At 50.9% G+C, this 14606-nt stretch overlaps 1 protein-coding gene across 1 annotated transcript; it reads left to right on the forward strand.

Annotated features, from left to right (window-relative positions):
- The first annotated feature begins 1676 nt into the window (after window positions 1–1676).
- Window positions 1677–10924, forward strand: SLC20A1 (solute carrier family 20 member 1). The gene is made up of 11 exons (XM_081017387.1): window positions 1677–1867; window positions 2866–3506; window positions 3667–3807; window positions 3937–4022; window positions 4818–4914; window positions 6483–6602; window positions 7110–7370; window positions 7481–8021; window positions 8174–8359; window positions 9792–9876; window positions 10372–10924. The coding sequence occupies exons 2-11, from the start codon at window positions 3152–3154 to the stop codon at window positions 10531–10533; spliced, it is 2034 nt and encodes a 677-aa protein (XP_080873513.1). The 5' UTR covers window positions 1677–1867; window positions 2866–3151; the 3' UTR covers window positions 10534–10924.
- Window positions 10925–14606: the final 3682 nt, after the last annotated feature.

The raw sequence follows: 14606 nt of genomic DNA on the forward strand, positions 1-14606 counted from the left end.
TCTCCTTCCAGATTGTGGTCCTTTACAGTTTAAATTTCTGATTGTTTTCTTTCTTTTTTGTTATGTTTGTATACTTGTTTGTCAATAAATAGCTTTTTAAATAGCCACCCCCAAAAAAGTTTTTGGAGCTTTGTGGTCCAGCACACCTCAGGCTCCCTTCCACAGCATAATCCACATGGCTGTGTCTGCAAATCCACTTGGCAAGAGTGGAAAGCTATTGTAAGACTACATCCAAAGGAGGAAGATGTTTGCTCCAAAGCATCAGAAAAAAGGTAAAAGAAACTGAAAAGGCAGGTGTTTATTTTCAATGTAGGTTTCATCTGCTGGCCATGCCTGGAGCACATGATATATGGAGGTGTGTGTGTGTGCGCAAAACAAACATGCTCTGTGTCTGTGGCCTGGCTGTGTTGCACAGGGGTAGGAAATTACACCACAAGGGATGGAAGAAAAGAGCCAGTCTGTTCCCCAGCGTCTCCTGGCCCTCCGGCTGCCCTTCCTGCCCTCCCAAAGCCACAATGACTTGCCTGCCCACTGTGGCGCAGGCCCTGCTGGGACGAAAACAGGATCCTTTTCCTCCCACAGGTCTGGCCTGGCACCATGACAGTGACACCGGCTCTGGCAGGCTTGGCTCCAAGACATTCATGGGAGGAAGAGGAGAGAGAGAGAGAAAGAAAGGAAGGAAGGAAATAAAACCTAGTGTCTCATCACTGGTGTGCCAGGAGGGCATTCTACAAAAAGCACCCAGTATTCAGAAATTGCAGAAAGCACAAAAAGTACACATTTCCCACAAGAGAGACAGAAAACTAGAGGCCTGCCATAGCTGTCCACTTTTTTGTTCTGCCCAGACACTGAGGTCCAGCGCCAAGGGCCTTCTGGCGGTTCCCTCGCTGCAAGAAGCCAAGTTACAGGGAACCAGGCAGAGGGCCTTCTCGGTAGTGGCACCCGCCCTGTGGAACGCCCTCCCACCAGATAGCAAGGAGAAAAATAACTACCAAACTTTTAGAAGACATCTGAAGGCAGCCCTATTTAGGGAAGCTTTTAATGTTTAATAGGTTATTGTATTTTAGTGTTTTGTTGGAAGCCGCCCAGAGTGGCTGGGGAAACCCAGCCAGATGGGCGGGGTATAAATAATAAATTATGATGATGATTTTCTCTTTTCTTGCGTGGAATCCTACTCGGAATAAGGGAACTTCCCTTAAAAAAAGGGAAACGTTGACAGCTATGGGTGGGGGAGAGGGAAGGATCGGGTGGGGGGGGGCCTGCGCGTGCCTGGGGGGGTAGCATGCTTCCCTCTCTATTGGTGGTTGGGGGCACCTCTGAGCAAACGGCGAGTGGGGGATCGCCCGTGGGTGGGATCGTTCCCTCCCCCCCACGCCTCTTCCACGCGAGGGGTCGCTAGGCGGGGCGCCCCCTGGCGGGGCTTCCACCCACTGCACCTTCCCGGGAGGCGCGCCTGCGCGGGAGGCCTCTCCGGTGCGGGGGCGTGGCTTCCTTCGGGTGGGTGTGGCGGGACAGAGCGCGCTCTCGCTCTCGCTCTCTCTCTCTCTCTCTCTCCCGCGCGCGCGCGCTCAGTCCCTTGTCTGGTCCCGCGCAGGAAGTGACTGGGCGGCCTCGGCCCCGCCTCCTTCGAGGGCGCAGGCTATAAGTAGGCGCGGCCCGCGCGCCTTCCGAGACAGAGCCGTGTGCGCACGAGGTCGGGCGTCAGCGCTGTCGGCGCCGCTGATTGGCCGAGGCGGGCGGACGCCAGCCAGGGAAGGGAGAGGAGCAGCCGGCGCGAGGAGCAGGCGACACTCCCGGGCAGCCGCCGCTCGGGTCAGACCACCTGAGGGGACTCCGCCGGCGACGCCACTCCTACGGGCCCAACTCGGTGAGGCGGAGGCCTGAGGCGGAGAGAAAGAGCGGGCGGGCGGGCGGGCGCTTCTTCCTCCTCCTCCGGGTTTCCCTCAGGCGGGAGCGGCCGTTAGGCGCAGGCGGGAAACGCGGGTCTGCCGGCCCTCACAGCGGCGGCGCGCGAGGGGCGGGGAGGGTCCCCCGGGAGGGGAGGGGGAGGGGCTCGACGGCCCCCGGAGGGAAAGGGAGCGAGCGAGCCCCCGCCCCGGACTCCTGTCAGGACAGGCCGGTGACCTTGGCGGGCGGTATGGCTGCTGGTGTGGCCGGCCGGCCTCTTTGTCCCGCGCGGAAGCCGGCTCAGCGCCGCCCTCGGAGCGGGGAGGAAGCATTGAGCGCCTGGCCGGAGTGAGGGGCTCCCCCTGGAGTCGGCCAGGTATTTGTTGGGTGCCTAGTCCATCTGGCTCAGTACAGTGGTACCTCGGGTTACATACGCTTCAGGTTACAGACTCCGCTAACCCAGAAATAGTGCTTCAGGTTAAGAACTTTGCTTCAGGATGAGAACAGAAATTGCATGGCGGTGGCGCAGCGGCAGTGGGAGGCCCCATTAGCTAAAGTGGTGCTTCAGGTTAAGAACAGTTTCAGGTTAAGAATGGACCTCCGGAACGAATTAAGTTCTTAACCTGAGGTACCACTGTACTTAATTCGTTCCGGAGGTCCATTCTTAACCTGAAACTGTTCTTAACCTGAAGCACCACTTTAGCTAATGGGGCCTCCCGCTGCTGCTGCACGGTTTCTGTTCTCATCCTGAAGCAAAGTTCTTAACCCGAGGTACTATTTCTGGGTTAGCGGAGTCTAACCTGAAGCGAATGTAACCCGAGGTACCACTGTATTGCCTCAGCCATGGCTCTTGAGGGCTTGAGGCAGGGAGTCTCCTCTTCCTACCTGGTCTACGGACCTTCCATGTGGTGGGCGGCATGGGCTGACTGACACAAGGCTTTTCTTCTTTTCTCTCCACCCCCTCCAATTTCCTTCCAGGATGAGAGACCCCCGATTGCTGCCTCCTTCTTCGCACAGACGTCCTTCTTCCTCCTCCTCTTTCGCAGCAGGATGGCGGACCAGGCAGCACCCCTGAGCATCTCTTTCAGCCAAAGGAACTTGACCACAGAGACTGGCATACCCAGCTTATAGCAGTGACTTTCTGGCCCTGCTGTATTTAATTTTGTAACACTATTTATTACAGTATTTTAAAAATCATACCTCAGTTTTTGTTTACACATCAAAGTAACGAGTTGCTTGTTGGGAACCACCAAAGTTAGTTATCATGGAGACAACCACCGCCACTGTGAGGAGTTACATCACCACTGCCCTGAGCGGCACGGCCTCCTCAGGCCCCTTGGTGGATTTCCTCTGGATGCTGATATTAGGTTTCATCATTGCCTTCATCCTGGCATTCTCAGTGGGTGCCAATGACGTAGCAAATTCCTTTGGCACCGCCGTGGGCTCTGGGGTGGTGACCCTCCGGCAAGCCTGCATCCTGGCATCTATCTTTGAGACGGTGGGCTCTGTGTTGCTTGGAGCCAAAGTAAGCGAGACCATCCGGAAGGGGCTGATAGACGTTGAAATGTACAACAGCACCCAAGAGCTTCTCATGGCTGGCTCCATCAGTGCCATGTTTGGTGAGTAAAACATCCATTCCTTCTTGCCTGCGCTTTGAAACTTAAAAGCACTTGAATGTGGCTCACATTGTTCATCCTGGGCGTCTGGCTATGAATTAACACTTCGAGTGGCTCAGTGGTTGCCCAAACTCCTCTTAACCACTTTGCCTTTCTTTCTTAGGCTCAGCTGTTTGGCAACTAGTGGCTTCGTTTTTGAAGCTTCCCATTTCTGGTACACATTGTATTGTCGGGGCGACAATTGGCTTCTCTCTCGTTGCCAAAGGACAGGAAGGAGTCAAGTGGTCGGAATTGCTTAAAGTTGGTAAGCAATAACCTTATGGCCATCTTTTCCTTAATATATGCAGGCCTTGATTTCAGTATGCAATTTTAATGTGGCAACAGCATTGTCTTGCAGTAGCAAATATTTAGTGTGTCCTTAATTCTTTTCCAGTGCTGTCCTGGTTCATCTCCCCCCTCCTTTCTGGCATCATGTCTGCTGTCCTGTTCTTTGTTGTCCGTAGGTTCATTCTTTCCAAGGTAGGTCTTCCTCCCAATAAAACCTGATGTGCATATGAGATGAATGTGGTGGGTGGGGACTCCTGAAACATGCTGCTGCCAGCATGTCAGAACTCACATTGAGAGCCATGAGGTCTAGAAGCTTTATTAACTGAAGCTGGAATGCTAATAATGGATTGCAAAATGTGCCCCCCCCAAAGGTAGCCTGCAGGCCTAGTGTAATTTTTAATTTGTGTCAGTCTGTGGACAGCTTCCACTTGGCTGGACACTTGCCAAGTGATGGCATTTTTCCTTTCCTTGGCACTGACTATGCTGAAGAGAATTTTAAAAAAATATAGTTTAGTGTTCTAGGCAGAACAAATGTTATGTAAACCACAGTTTAAAAAATTGCATATGTGGCTTATGTGAAATGTAATTTAAGTTTTCCCCAGCAGCAGATTCTCACATCTCTCTAAAAGATGAATTGTCTCTGTTACAGCTGTCCAGAGTTCTCTGTTGAGAGGTTGTTCCTTTTCATGCAGGCACATGGCTGAATAGATCTGTAGTCCACAGTCTGGCCCAGACTAGATGGGAGGGGCAACAGTGAATTGCCACTGGCAATTTTGAATCTAGATTTGAGTAGCATTGTATTCATTTCACAGACCCAGTTTCAATTGTATTGTTTTAAATCATGCTATGATAGTTACAAAGCAATGCATTTGTAAACGTGGGGAATTCCCCACAGAAATGTGGGCTTGAACAATGTTTCACTTATGTGGTATTGCTGTGAGCAGAGGGGACCTGGGTTTGCCTATTGCAAAACTCCTTGTCTTGTAGGTAGATCCCGTTCCGAATGGTTTGCGTGCATTGCCCATCTTCTATGCCTGTACAATCGGGATCAACCTCTTCTCCATTATGTACAGTGGTGCGCCTTGTAAGTAGACATTGAAACAAGAGCTTGAATTTTTATAACCCTTTATTAACTTCTCAATCAAACAAAGAATTTTACCCCTTTTGCTTTACAGGAATGACTTCTCCTAGAAGGCAGCTGGCCTGGGCCAGTTACAGAAGGCTGCAGGCTCAACCCTAGATAATAGTTTCCTCCCTCCTACCCAAGAGGCCTGCCTGCTCACAATCTAAATGGCTAGTAGAGACCTGTTCTCCTTAGTCCTCACAGAAGCTGCAGATTCTGACAGCTTAACTGCTGATACTGGGGTGCCACAGGCTCCCTCCTTTAATTACCTGCAAATCCTGACACTCTCCTCTTCCCCTCCCCCTTTGCCTCTTTGCTGAGACCTGGGATGCCAGCTGCTGAGAAAGAAGGGGGCCTTCTCAACATTCTGCTTAATGAATTCAGGCTCACGGCAGGGCAAGAGGCCCTGTGGTGTTTTTTCCGATGATGCCTTGATTGCGTTTGATCCCAAATAATTCATCCTGTTATCCTCCCGCCCCCAAGAAGAGCTGCTGGCAACCAAGTACTTTGAAGAGGAATTCCATGGTCCTTTCTTGTGGCTTTCTGGGGTCTCTCAGTTGAAATCTTAAACTGTCTGTTACTAAGAGTAGGAGAAAGAAGCTGCCTTCTAGTTCAGTACTTAAGATGTAGGATTAGGTTGTGCCTGGTGGAAAGCAGATGGGTGTCAGCAATTCTAAGTTTCAAGTTGTCTAATGAAGGTTAAAAGCTTAGATTTGAATATTGGTTGCCTCAAGGTGAGAGACGGTGGCAGCTCTGACACAAAGAATATGGAGCAAGGGTAGGCTATGGCACCATGTCCCACTTGGAATGGGGGATAGTTTGCGCCACAGTTGTTCTGTGGTACTTGGGGGTCAGATAAATGTCAATCACAAATCTGCGGGCTCCCTCCTGGTTTTGCCTCGGAGCCTTTTGTTGCTATTGACACATTCTGCATCTAGCCTCATGCCTTTAGGGGGCCAAGTAAACAAAAAGTGCAGCTAACCATGGAAGCGATGGGCGGGGGTGGGCAGGGAGAAGAAACTTGCATCCAGGTGTGTTATGGTTGGAGGCTAAGACCTAATTTGAACTACCTAGTTCCAGCAGGGCAAATCCTTTTCTGTAAAGGAGGCCTTATGCTGTGAGAGACCCTGAAGTTTCTGTAGCTGGGCCAATTGAAGCGCTCTCGGGCTAACTCTGTAAAAAGACTCTTGTGAGTCTGAGACAGGTTTGGGAAGCCTGATAATGTGAGTGGAGCTGTTTCCAAGCTTCACAAACACTGTTAACGGAGGGAGGGTTTTAGAGCATGTGGATGTTGGATGGAAAGAATGTAACCTGGCAGGTTGTATCTTTTACTTCTGTTAAGCTGCAGTTGTAACTTTGAATGCTAGACTTCATGGCCTGTTGATATGGAAGACATAGATGTTGCAGATCTCAGAAGAGCAAGAAACCCTGGTCACTAAACCTTCTATTCAGCTGGGGAAGAGCTCTTTTGTGCTGGGAAGGGCCCCGCCGGCCTTGGGGTTTTCAAGATGCATTGTTTTATTTCCTAGTGCTGGGCTTTGACAAACTTCCCGTCTGGGGCATCGTCCTCATATCGGCGGGGAGCGCTGTTGTGTGTGCTCTCATCGTCTGGTTCTTTGTCTGTCCAAGAATGAAGAAGAAAATTGAACGTAAGTACATTTAGAATTGTACATAGTGTAAGCTTGCAAATGTATATCTGAATGCAGTGAGAGGCTGGCTGTTTGCTTTCAAACGTAATCTAAACATGAAGCGCCCTTCATGCATCTTCCCACAGGGCACTTGACTGGCACAAATGGATGTCTTCTGGATTTTGTGCAGTTGAGAACTTAAGAGCCTTTTCTGTGTGCGCTTCTATCTGTTCCCTGTGTCAGGCCAAGTGAGAAAAGGCAGACATAAACTCTATGCACATAGGTGGTAGGAAAGGGATACCCAAGAGAGGCATGTCTGTCACATCTAAAGCCCTGGATGCAGAACCCTGTGCACGTCCTCAGCTTCTTTTGCCCAGTGTTTTCACAGATGCTATAAACAGGATTCAAAACCTACTAGCTCAGGGCTGCTGCTTTAACAGAGAGGCAAGGCAAGGTTTCAGGCATTTCTTGATGCACATTATGAAGGCTTTCTCTCTTGTCCTCCTGCAACTTCACTTCCTTCTGCAGAAGAGATCAAATCAAGTCCCTCTGAAAGTCCCTTAATGAAGAAGAAGAGCAGCCTGAAAGAGCAGGATGAGGCCAAGGTGGATAATAAGATTGCTGATGATGACCAGAGGGGTTCCCCTACCGAAGGGGAGCCATCTTCTGTGCCCCACAGAGCAGCTGTGGAGGAAAGGATGGTCTCCTTCAACCTGGGAGAGCTGGAGGAGATTCCAGAGCGGGAGCGGCTGCCCAGGGTGGAGATGAAGGAGACCAGCATTGACAGCGGTGAGTTGGCTCTGAAGCGGGGCATGAGGGGTGGGGTAGCTCAAGCAAGTGTGAGCTGTGATGCCAGGGCAGTTTCCCTTCTTGTGCCAACCCGGACTTTCTGCCTGCAGGAGCCATGTCCTTTCCAAACGGTAGCCTTGCCCAATTCAACCAGGCTGTCAGCAGCCAGATGAGTTCCAGCGGGCATTACCACACGGTGCACAAGGACTCTGGCCTCTACAAGGAACTGCTGCACAAGCTCCACCTGGCCAAGGTGGGGGACTGCATGGGCGACTCCTCAGCGGACAGCAAGCCCCTGCGCCGCAACAACAGCTACACCTCATACACCATGGCCATCTGCGGAATGCCCCTGGACTCGTTCCGGGTGAAGGAGGCTGAGCCAAAGGGAGCAGATGAGGCGGAGAGGCTGGCATGGTCTGGATCAGATTCCAAGAAGAGGATCCGGATGGACAGCTACACCAGCTACTGCAACGCTGTGGCCGATCCCCACCCAGCCGACGTGGACTTGAGCCAGGCAGAGAAGGGTGGCAGCAGCGGCTCCCTGGATGAGTGGCACGACCAGGACAAGCCAGAGGTGTCCCTCCTCTTTCAATTCCTGCAGATCCTGACGGCCTGCTTTGGGTCCTTCGCCCATGGGGGAAATGATGTGAGGTCAGTGGCTGGGCAGCTTGAGTGGTTTAGAAAGTTCTGTTTTCCCATAAGGCCCTGCCTGTAATGGAGCATTTGGCAAAATGGCTCCCTGCTGGGGTTTTCCCTTCTTTGTCTTTCCACTTAATTGATCCCTGTGTGTTCCCTTTTGGCAGCAATGCGATTGGTCCTCTGGTTGCCCTGTACTTGGTCTACAGAACAGGCGACGTGTCTTCAAAGGTGGCGACACCGATTTGGCTCTTGCTGTACGGTGGTGTCGGGATCTGCACTGGCCTGTGGATCTGGGGGAGGAGGGTCATTCAGACCATGGGGAAGGATCTCACTCCCATCACACCATCTAGGTAAAGTGGAAAGCTTTTTTGCTTTATACTGAGCACGCTGAGGGGGGGAAGTAAACTGTGTGGTTTGGAGGGCTGGGCTGGAATGGAGCTGGCAGATGTAAGGACCCTATTAGCTGAAAAGGTCTTGGGTTTGTCCACTTGCTTTGAAGGTGTTTAGAACTCTGTTATGTAAGCATCAGTGTGAAGGTTTGTCATCACACCTAAAGTCTTCCTGATGCAAGCTTACCGTCTCTGACAAGAAAAATAACCCCCAGCAAAGCTTCAGCCATGCCTTCTTCTGAAGCAGTTTTCTTTAGTGAATGCTCTTGACCCCCTGAAAGTGGTGGACACTCCTTCATTGGAGGCTTTTCAGCAGATGTTGGCTGGCCATCTGTCAGGGATTCTTGAGCTGTGGTTCCTGCATGGCATGGGGTTGGACTAGATGAGCCTTTGGGGGTTCAACTTTGATTCCACAACGCCTCAACTATCTGCCTTGTTCCTTTCACCCTTGGAGCTAGTTCTCTTTCTGGCAGTGCTGCGTGTTTTCTTCATACCTGCTCAGTTTATTCAGCTTTGCTTCATGCCCTTCCTGAGTTTGCTTAGCGCTTTGTAGCCTTCAGCCTTTGAACTGAGTAGCTGTGCCTTGTGCACAGCGGACAAGCCTTTCATCTGCGCCAGCCTCCCCTGGGGGCTTTTTCCTCTAGCCTCCTTGATGTGTAAAGGTTTGCTGTTTCAGTCTTGGCAGCAGAGCAAAAAAATGTGACTGCTAGGACACTCTATCTCTTCAGGGCTCTCACTTATCATAAAGGTGTGTGTTTGGCTCTGCGGATGCCAAGGTGCTCTGCATCACTCACCTGTGCAGCAGCCAAAGGCGCTCACCCCTTCCTCCAACCTTAGAGCAGAGGGAGGGGTAACAGGATAATTGCAGCCCCCTTTGGAAGCTCCAGGAGGAAGAGGAAGGCTGGGTGCTCCTTTGCCAGAGGGTGGTGAGCGTAAATTGTGGTATTGCCAGACATGGATAATTTAATATTGTGTCCTTGACTCTGTTGCCAGCCCTGAATGAGGCCTTGAAGAGTGTGGGTGTGTCATCCTGGGATGTCAATTCAGGCTTACAGCTAGACTTCAAAACGGAATAATGTAGAGTGGGGCAGCCAAATGTTACATGGTTACCAGTAACTGCAGGGTCCCTTTTCTTTTAGCTGCAGCTGGAAGGCAGAGCGTCAGCTTCCAACTGCCTTTCCTATGAGCAAGAGCTGTGAGCCCATGCAGGGTAAAAGAAGGAGAAATGACAGGGCAGTTGGAGGCTGCAGTTCGCTTCCCAGCCCCAGCAAAAGGGAAAAACAACTTGAAATGGAAGGGGTGGGGATTGTGACAACCTTGGGCTCCACTTTGGGAACCCTGATATATTGAAGCTGCCCAGTGGCTCAGCCTAACACCAGCTCTTTGTCCACAGTGGCTTCAGCATTGAGCTGGCGTCTGCTTTGACTGTAGTAATTGCTTCAAATGTTGGCTTGCCTATCAGCACGACTCACTGCAAGGTAAGTGGAAGAGCTTCTCTGCGTAACACTTGGATCTATGTCACTGTCAAGGGCAGTCCAGTTGAGGCTCGGGCTCTACAAGTGGGCATTAGGAAGAAAGTGGGTCTATAGAGTGGCAGATTTTGGCTGGCTCAAGAACCGGGGTGGGGTATTGCATTTTTATTCTCATACCTGGGCCTGGGAGAAAGTTGTTTGCTCAAGGCCACCTCGGCTTCATGGCTGAGCAGGGATCTGATTCCTGATCTTGCAGATCCAAGTCCTAGCACACTTTCCCTTTTGCCTCTGTCTCAGTTTGAGAACTGGATTAAGCTTGCTTTTAAAATTCATTTGAGCTCTAAGGTAATGGAGAGTTCTTCACCGTTTTGTGAACTGAATGAATTCTGGACTGTTCTGACTAGCCTTTGTGGGCCCGCCTGCCTTGGTGCCTGGGACTTTCAGATCTTATCCCTTGTCAGGAGAGCATGTGAAAGACCTGTGCTTTGTCCCTTGCTGCAGGTGGGTTCTGTGGTCTCTGTGGGATGGCTGCGCTCCAAGAAAGCCGTGGACTGGCGCCTGTTCCGCAACATCTTCATGGCCTGGTTCGTCACAGTCCCAATTTCTGGTCTCATCAGTGCTGCCATCATGGCACTGTTCAAGTACCCCATCCTAGGGCGATGAAACAGATGTGCCAGCAACCCCGTAGCTTTGCTGCCCACAAACGCCTGTCTGCATATCCTTGCCAAGTGGCTGAAACAGTGTTAGGGTGACTCCACCATGTGCAAGAGGGGCCGGTTGTCTTCTTGATGCTGTACCTGCTTTTACGCGTAAATCTCTTGTCTTGGAACTAGAGAAGTCCCACTTCTGCTGGGCTGTGAATAATTGTGTCTACATTTCTATACTGTTTTGTATTGAGCTTTAACTTCATAATTAATGTTGTTAGACCTATCATTCTTGTTCTCTGAGCTGAGCCTTGAACCTGGCGAGCACAATGAGGAGGAGGGAGTAGCTTAGCAGAAATGTATGTGATGAGGGGCCACTTTTATAAATAAAAAAAACTTTTTAAAATAAAGTAGGCTGGGGTGTGTTTTGGTGGGGGGCAGCGCTGAATCTTTGCTTGGAAGTACATAGTCCTGGGGCCCAAGACAGCCATCAACCCAAACTCTCTTGTTAAATAAGCACCAATCCAGTTTGGTTCAGTGAGCCAAGAATGTCTGCCTGTGCAAGTGGCTTCACTGTGTGATTTGGAAACGGCAGCACCTGTAGTGTTGAAAGGTGACCCCAAGGGTCATCTAGTCCAACCCCCGGCAATGCAGGAATCACAGCTAAAGAATCTGGCAGATGGCCAGTCTCCCAATGAAGGGGAATCCATTACCTTCTGAAGGATTCCTGGAGATAGTCCTCTCCTTTATGATTGAAGGGGCTATTGATGCTAGTTTCTGGTAACCACAGAAGGGGAGAAGGCTCTTGGGAGTGAATCCTGCTTGAGGGTCTCTCACTGGGGCATCTGGTTGGCCACTGTGAGAACAGGTTACTGGACTAGATGGGCCATTGGCCCGATCCTGCAGGTTCTTTTTTCTCTGAATGATCCAGATTTGTTCCTTTATGTCAAATGCACTTACAAAGATAAACATTAAAACGTTAACTAACAGGCCACAAAATCAAAGAACCAGCATGAAAATATCAAATATTTGAACCATTGCCAAAAAGCTCAGGAAGATCAAAAGGACTTTGCAGAAAGGCAGGCGCCTGGGGAGATCCTGTGAGGCACCACCTTCAAAGCAGTCCCGTATATTTGTTTATAGGTGGGTACCTAGGGAGGGCGAAGCAGCCCTTAAGTGCTCTGGCCCTCAGCCGTGAAAAGCTTTTCTAGGTCCCAGCAAACAGACTGGGTGCCTTAGGGGATTGATATACCACAGGTGTCACATGATACCAGCCAGTCCTAACTAGTCATCTAGCAGACACATTCTGTCCTGAGGGCAGTTTACGGAGACAGCACCATGAAATGAGCCTGACCTGCAGGTTACTGGAGCATGGAGCGCAGAGGCCCTGCCCTGCCCACCTGGTTTATCATGGAAGCTAGGAGTTAAGGCATTCCATTCCAAAGAATGGGTCTGAGCTTTGCTGAGGTCGAAGTTGAGCTACCCAGGGGAGCCCTCCACTTCCATGCTGTCCTGTCTACCTTGCCTCAATCCCCTCATCCCTTGAGACACATGGGTGGTGGTGCAGACCTAGAACTTCTTTCATCCCCCTTGAAGATGGTTAGAGCATATTTTCTGGCATGCCGTCAGTCCTGGAAGATCATAGCCAAATGCTCCGAGGAGCATCTGGCACACTGGTAAGTGGGCGCTTCAGCCATGTGGATGAGCAGTTTAACTGCAATGTTGAGAATCTGGTCTTATTTCATGCAGCCTCTTGTTGCCTCTATAGCATGCTCTAATCTTCAAGCTGCACCCTGTAATTATATAATTACTCTTTCCCCCCACTGCTGGCTCTGTGGAGTTGTGAGCTGGGGTGGGGGCAGCAGGGGAGTCCTGCAAGGATCTGTGCTGGCCCTGAGGACTTCCTGCCCTGTAGTCACAACTGCAGATCGTTCGTTCCCAGGCAACTCTCCCCTTCCTGGCATTTTATCTCATCTCGTAATCTGCTCTGAAGAATACTCCATGGCTGTTAAGTCCTGCTCTTGGAAAAGTGGTAATAGGCAGTTGGGGAATTGTAGAGATGGTCCTAATGTAAGCAGAGCCTGGCCTGCATCTAGTTATGTGGCCAGCCAGCTGCAGTGCCTTCCTGAGTGTTCCTCCGCCCTGCAATTGGTATTCAGCTCCAGTTGGAGTATCTCAGGGGGGCTGGGGTGATCTAGTCCACCATTTCTGGTAGCAGCCGGCCAGATGTTCTGGTAGCTCTCATGCATGGCATGGGCAGATGGCTTCCTAGGTTTGATCCTCCTCAGGAAGCCCCACAGATAGCACACTGCAGTAATCCAGTCTTGAAGTAACCAGTGCATGAACTTTAGTTGAGGGTTCTGTATTGGAGGATGTTGGACTAGGTGAGCCTTTGGGTCCTTTCCAACTCTGCCATCCTATGATTCTACTGTGGCAAGACTTTCCTGATCCAGAAATTAATGCTTCATTGGAAAGTGGGGAGGCACAATTTGCCTTGAAGGAGTCTGTTCTGCGCCACCTCCTTAAGAAGACTCCTGCCCTGGCCCCATAAGTGTTAACAACTATTGCACAGGGGCAGATATCCACTTTCTGGACAAGGTTCTTGAGAAGGTTGGCGGTCCAACTTGAGGCATGTTTGGAGGAAGCAGATTACTTAGATCTGTTCCAATCTGGCTTCAGGCCTGGTCATGGCATCCAAACAGACATGGTTGACCTTGACTGATGACATTTATTGGGAGAGAGATGAGAGTGTTGTGCAATCTTGGCTCATTCTCCTCAATCTGCCGCTTAGGATAGTGTTGGCCCCAGTATCCTTCCGGACAGGTGCGCCATCTCCTAGGGGCTGAGCCCAATATGCAGATGATGCCCAGCTCCATCTCTGTTCCACCTGAATCAGGAGAGGTGGTTGAGGTGTTAGACCAGCGCTTGGAGGCAGTGATGGGTTGGAAGTGGGCCAATAAACAGAACCTGAGTGCTGAAAAGATGGAGGTGTGACGGGTCCCAGATTCTCAGGCCCAACAGATGGGGAGCCGACTCGCCCTTGGTGGGGTTGTGCTCCTTTGGAAGGCGCAGCTTTTGAGTTTGCTCCTGGGTTCAGCGCTGTTGCTGGATGCTAAGGTGACCTCAGGTGCCTTATTTCAGCTCTGGCTGATTTGCCAGCTTTAACCCCTTTTGGAATGAGATGACTTGGCTGCTGTACTCCACACGTGGTAACTTCCAGATTGGATAATTGCAGCACACACTATGTGGGGCCGGCTCTTTGCCAGCTGCTCTCCACAGCCATTTTCAGCCTAACCTGCCTCACAGTGTGGTTGGGAGGATGAAAGGGGTGAAGGGAACACAGCTGTTCAGAGGAAGAGCAGAAGAAAATCCTGTTCTGATGGGCTGCAGAACACTGAGGCTCAGAACCTCTCCTTAAACAGGTTGGGCGGTCATCTGTCAGGAATTAATTAGCTGTGATTCCTGAATGACAGAGAGCTTGGACTGAATTAACCCTCAAGGATTCCTTCTGACGCTACGATTCTACGGCTATCCATCTTGCCTTGCTCTGCAATGGTATGCCAAACCGTCCTCTGAGGTCCAGAACATTTTAAACTCTAATGCGATATCGGTTAGCAAAACTATGCTGCCATCTCTAATTGGTTTTCTTTGCAGCTCTGAGCTGAGAGAGTGCGTTACACTTTGGTCCAATGCACATAAAGACAAGGTGCCGTCCTTCTGCAAATTAAGAAGTGTCTAAATTCGAGGTCCCCTTTGTGCTTGAGAAACACTCCCCCCCACCTCCCCAAATGATCCTCCTGATTCCCCATCCCCCACTCACCCTGCCTGCCCCTGAACTGCATTGTTGATGCTGCCTGTTGGAAGGATGTTGGGGGGCAGGCAGGCAGGTGCTCTGATTGGTTGGCCCCTTCTCCAGGGGAGCCCGCCTGCCAGAGGAGGAGGAGGAGCCCTCTCTCTCTTTGGCAATGGCTGCTGCTGCTGCGGTTGTGAGCCTGCAAGGTCACAGCAGCTGCTTCTGTTCTTGTAAGCACGTCAGAGGCTGACTATGCAAGTGCAATCCACTTAATAGCTAACTGCCTCTCCCAAATGCCA

The sequence above is a fragment of the Podarcis pityusensis genome (assembly GCF_964106645.2).
Source record: "Podarcis pityusensis genome assembly, chromosome: 8".
NCBI classification, from domain to species: domain Eukaryota; kingdom Metazoa; phylum Chordata; class Lepidosauria; order Squamata; family Lacertidae; genus Podarcis; species Podarcis pityusensis.

Excerpts from the sequence above, each read along its gene's own strand:
- SLC20A1 (XM_081017387.1), top strand. The coding sequence starts at position 3,152 with ATGGAGACAACCACCGCCACTGTGAGGAGTTACATCACCACTGCCCTG. Across the intron at positions 4,915-6,482 it reads TATGTACAGTGGTGCGCCTT|TGCTGGGCTTTGACAAACTT; the intron begins GTAAGTAGACAT and ends TTTATTTCCTAG. Across the intron at positions 6,603-7,109 it reads AATGAAGAAGAAAATTGAAC|AAGAGATCAAATCAAGTCCC; the intron begins GTAAGTACATTT and ends TTCCTTCTGCAG.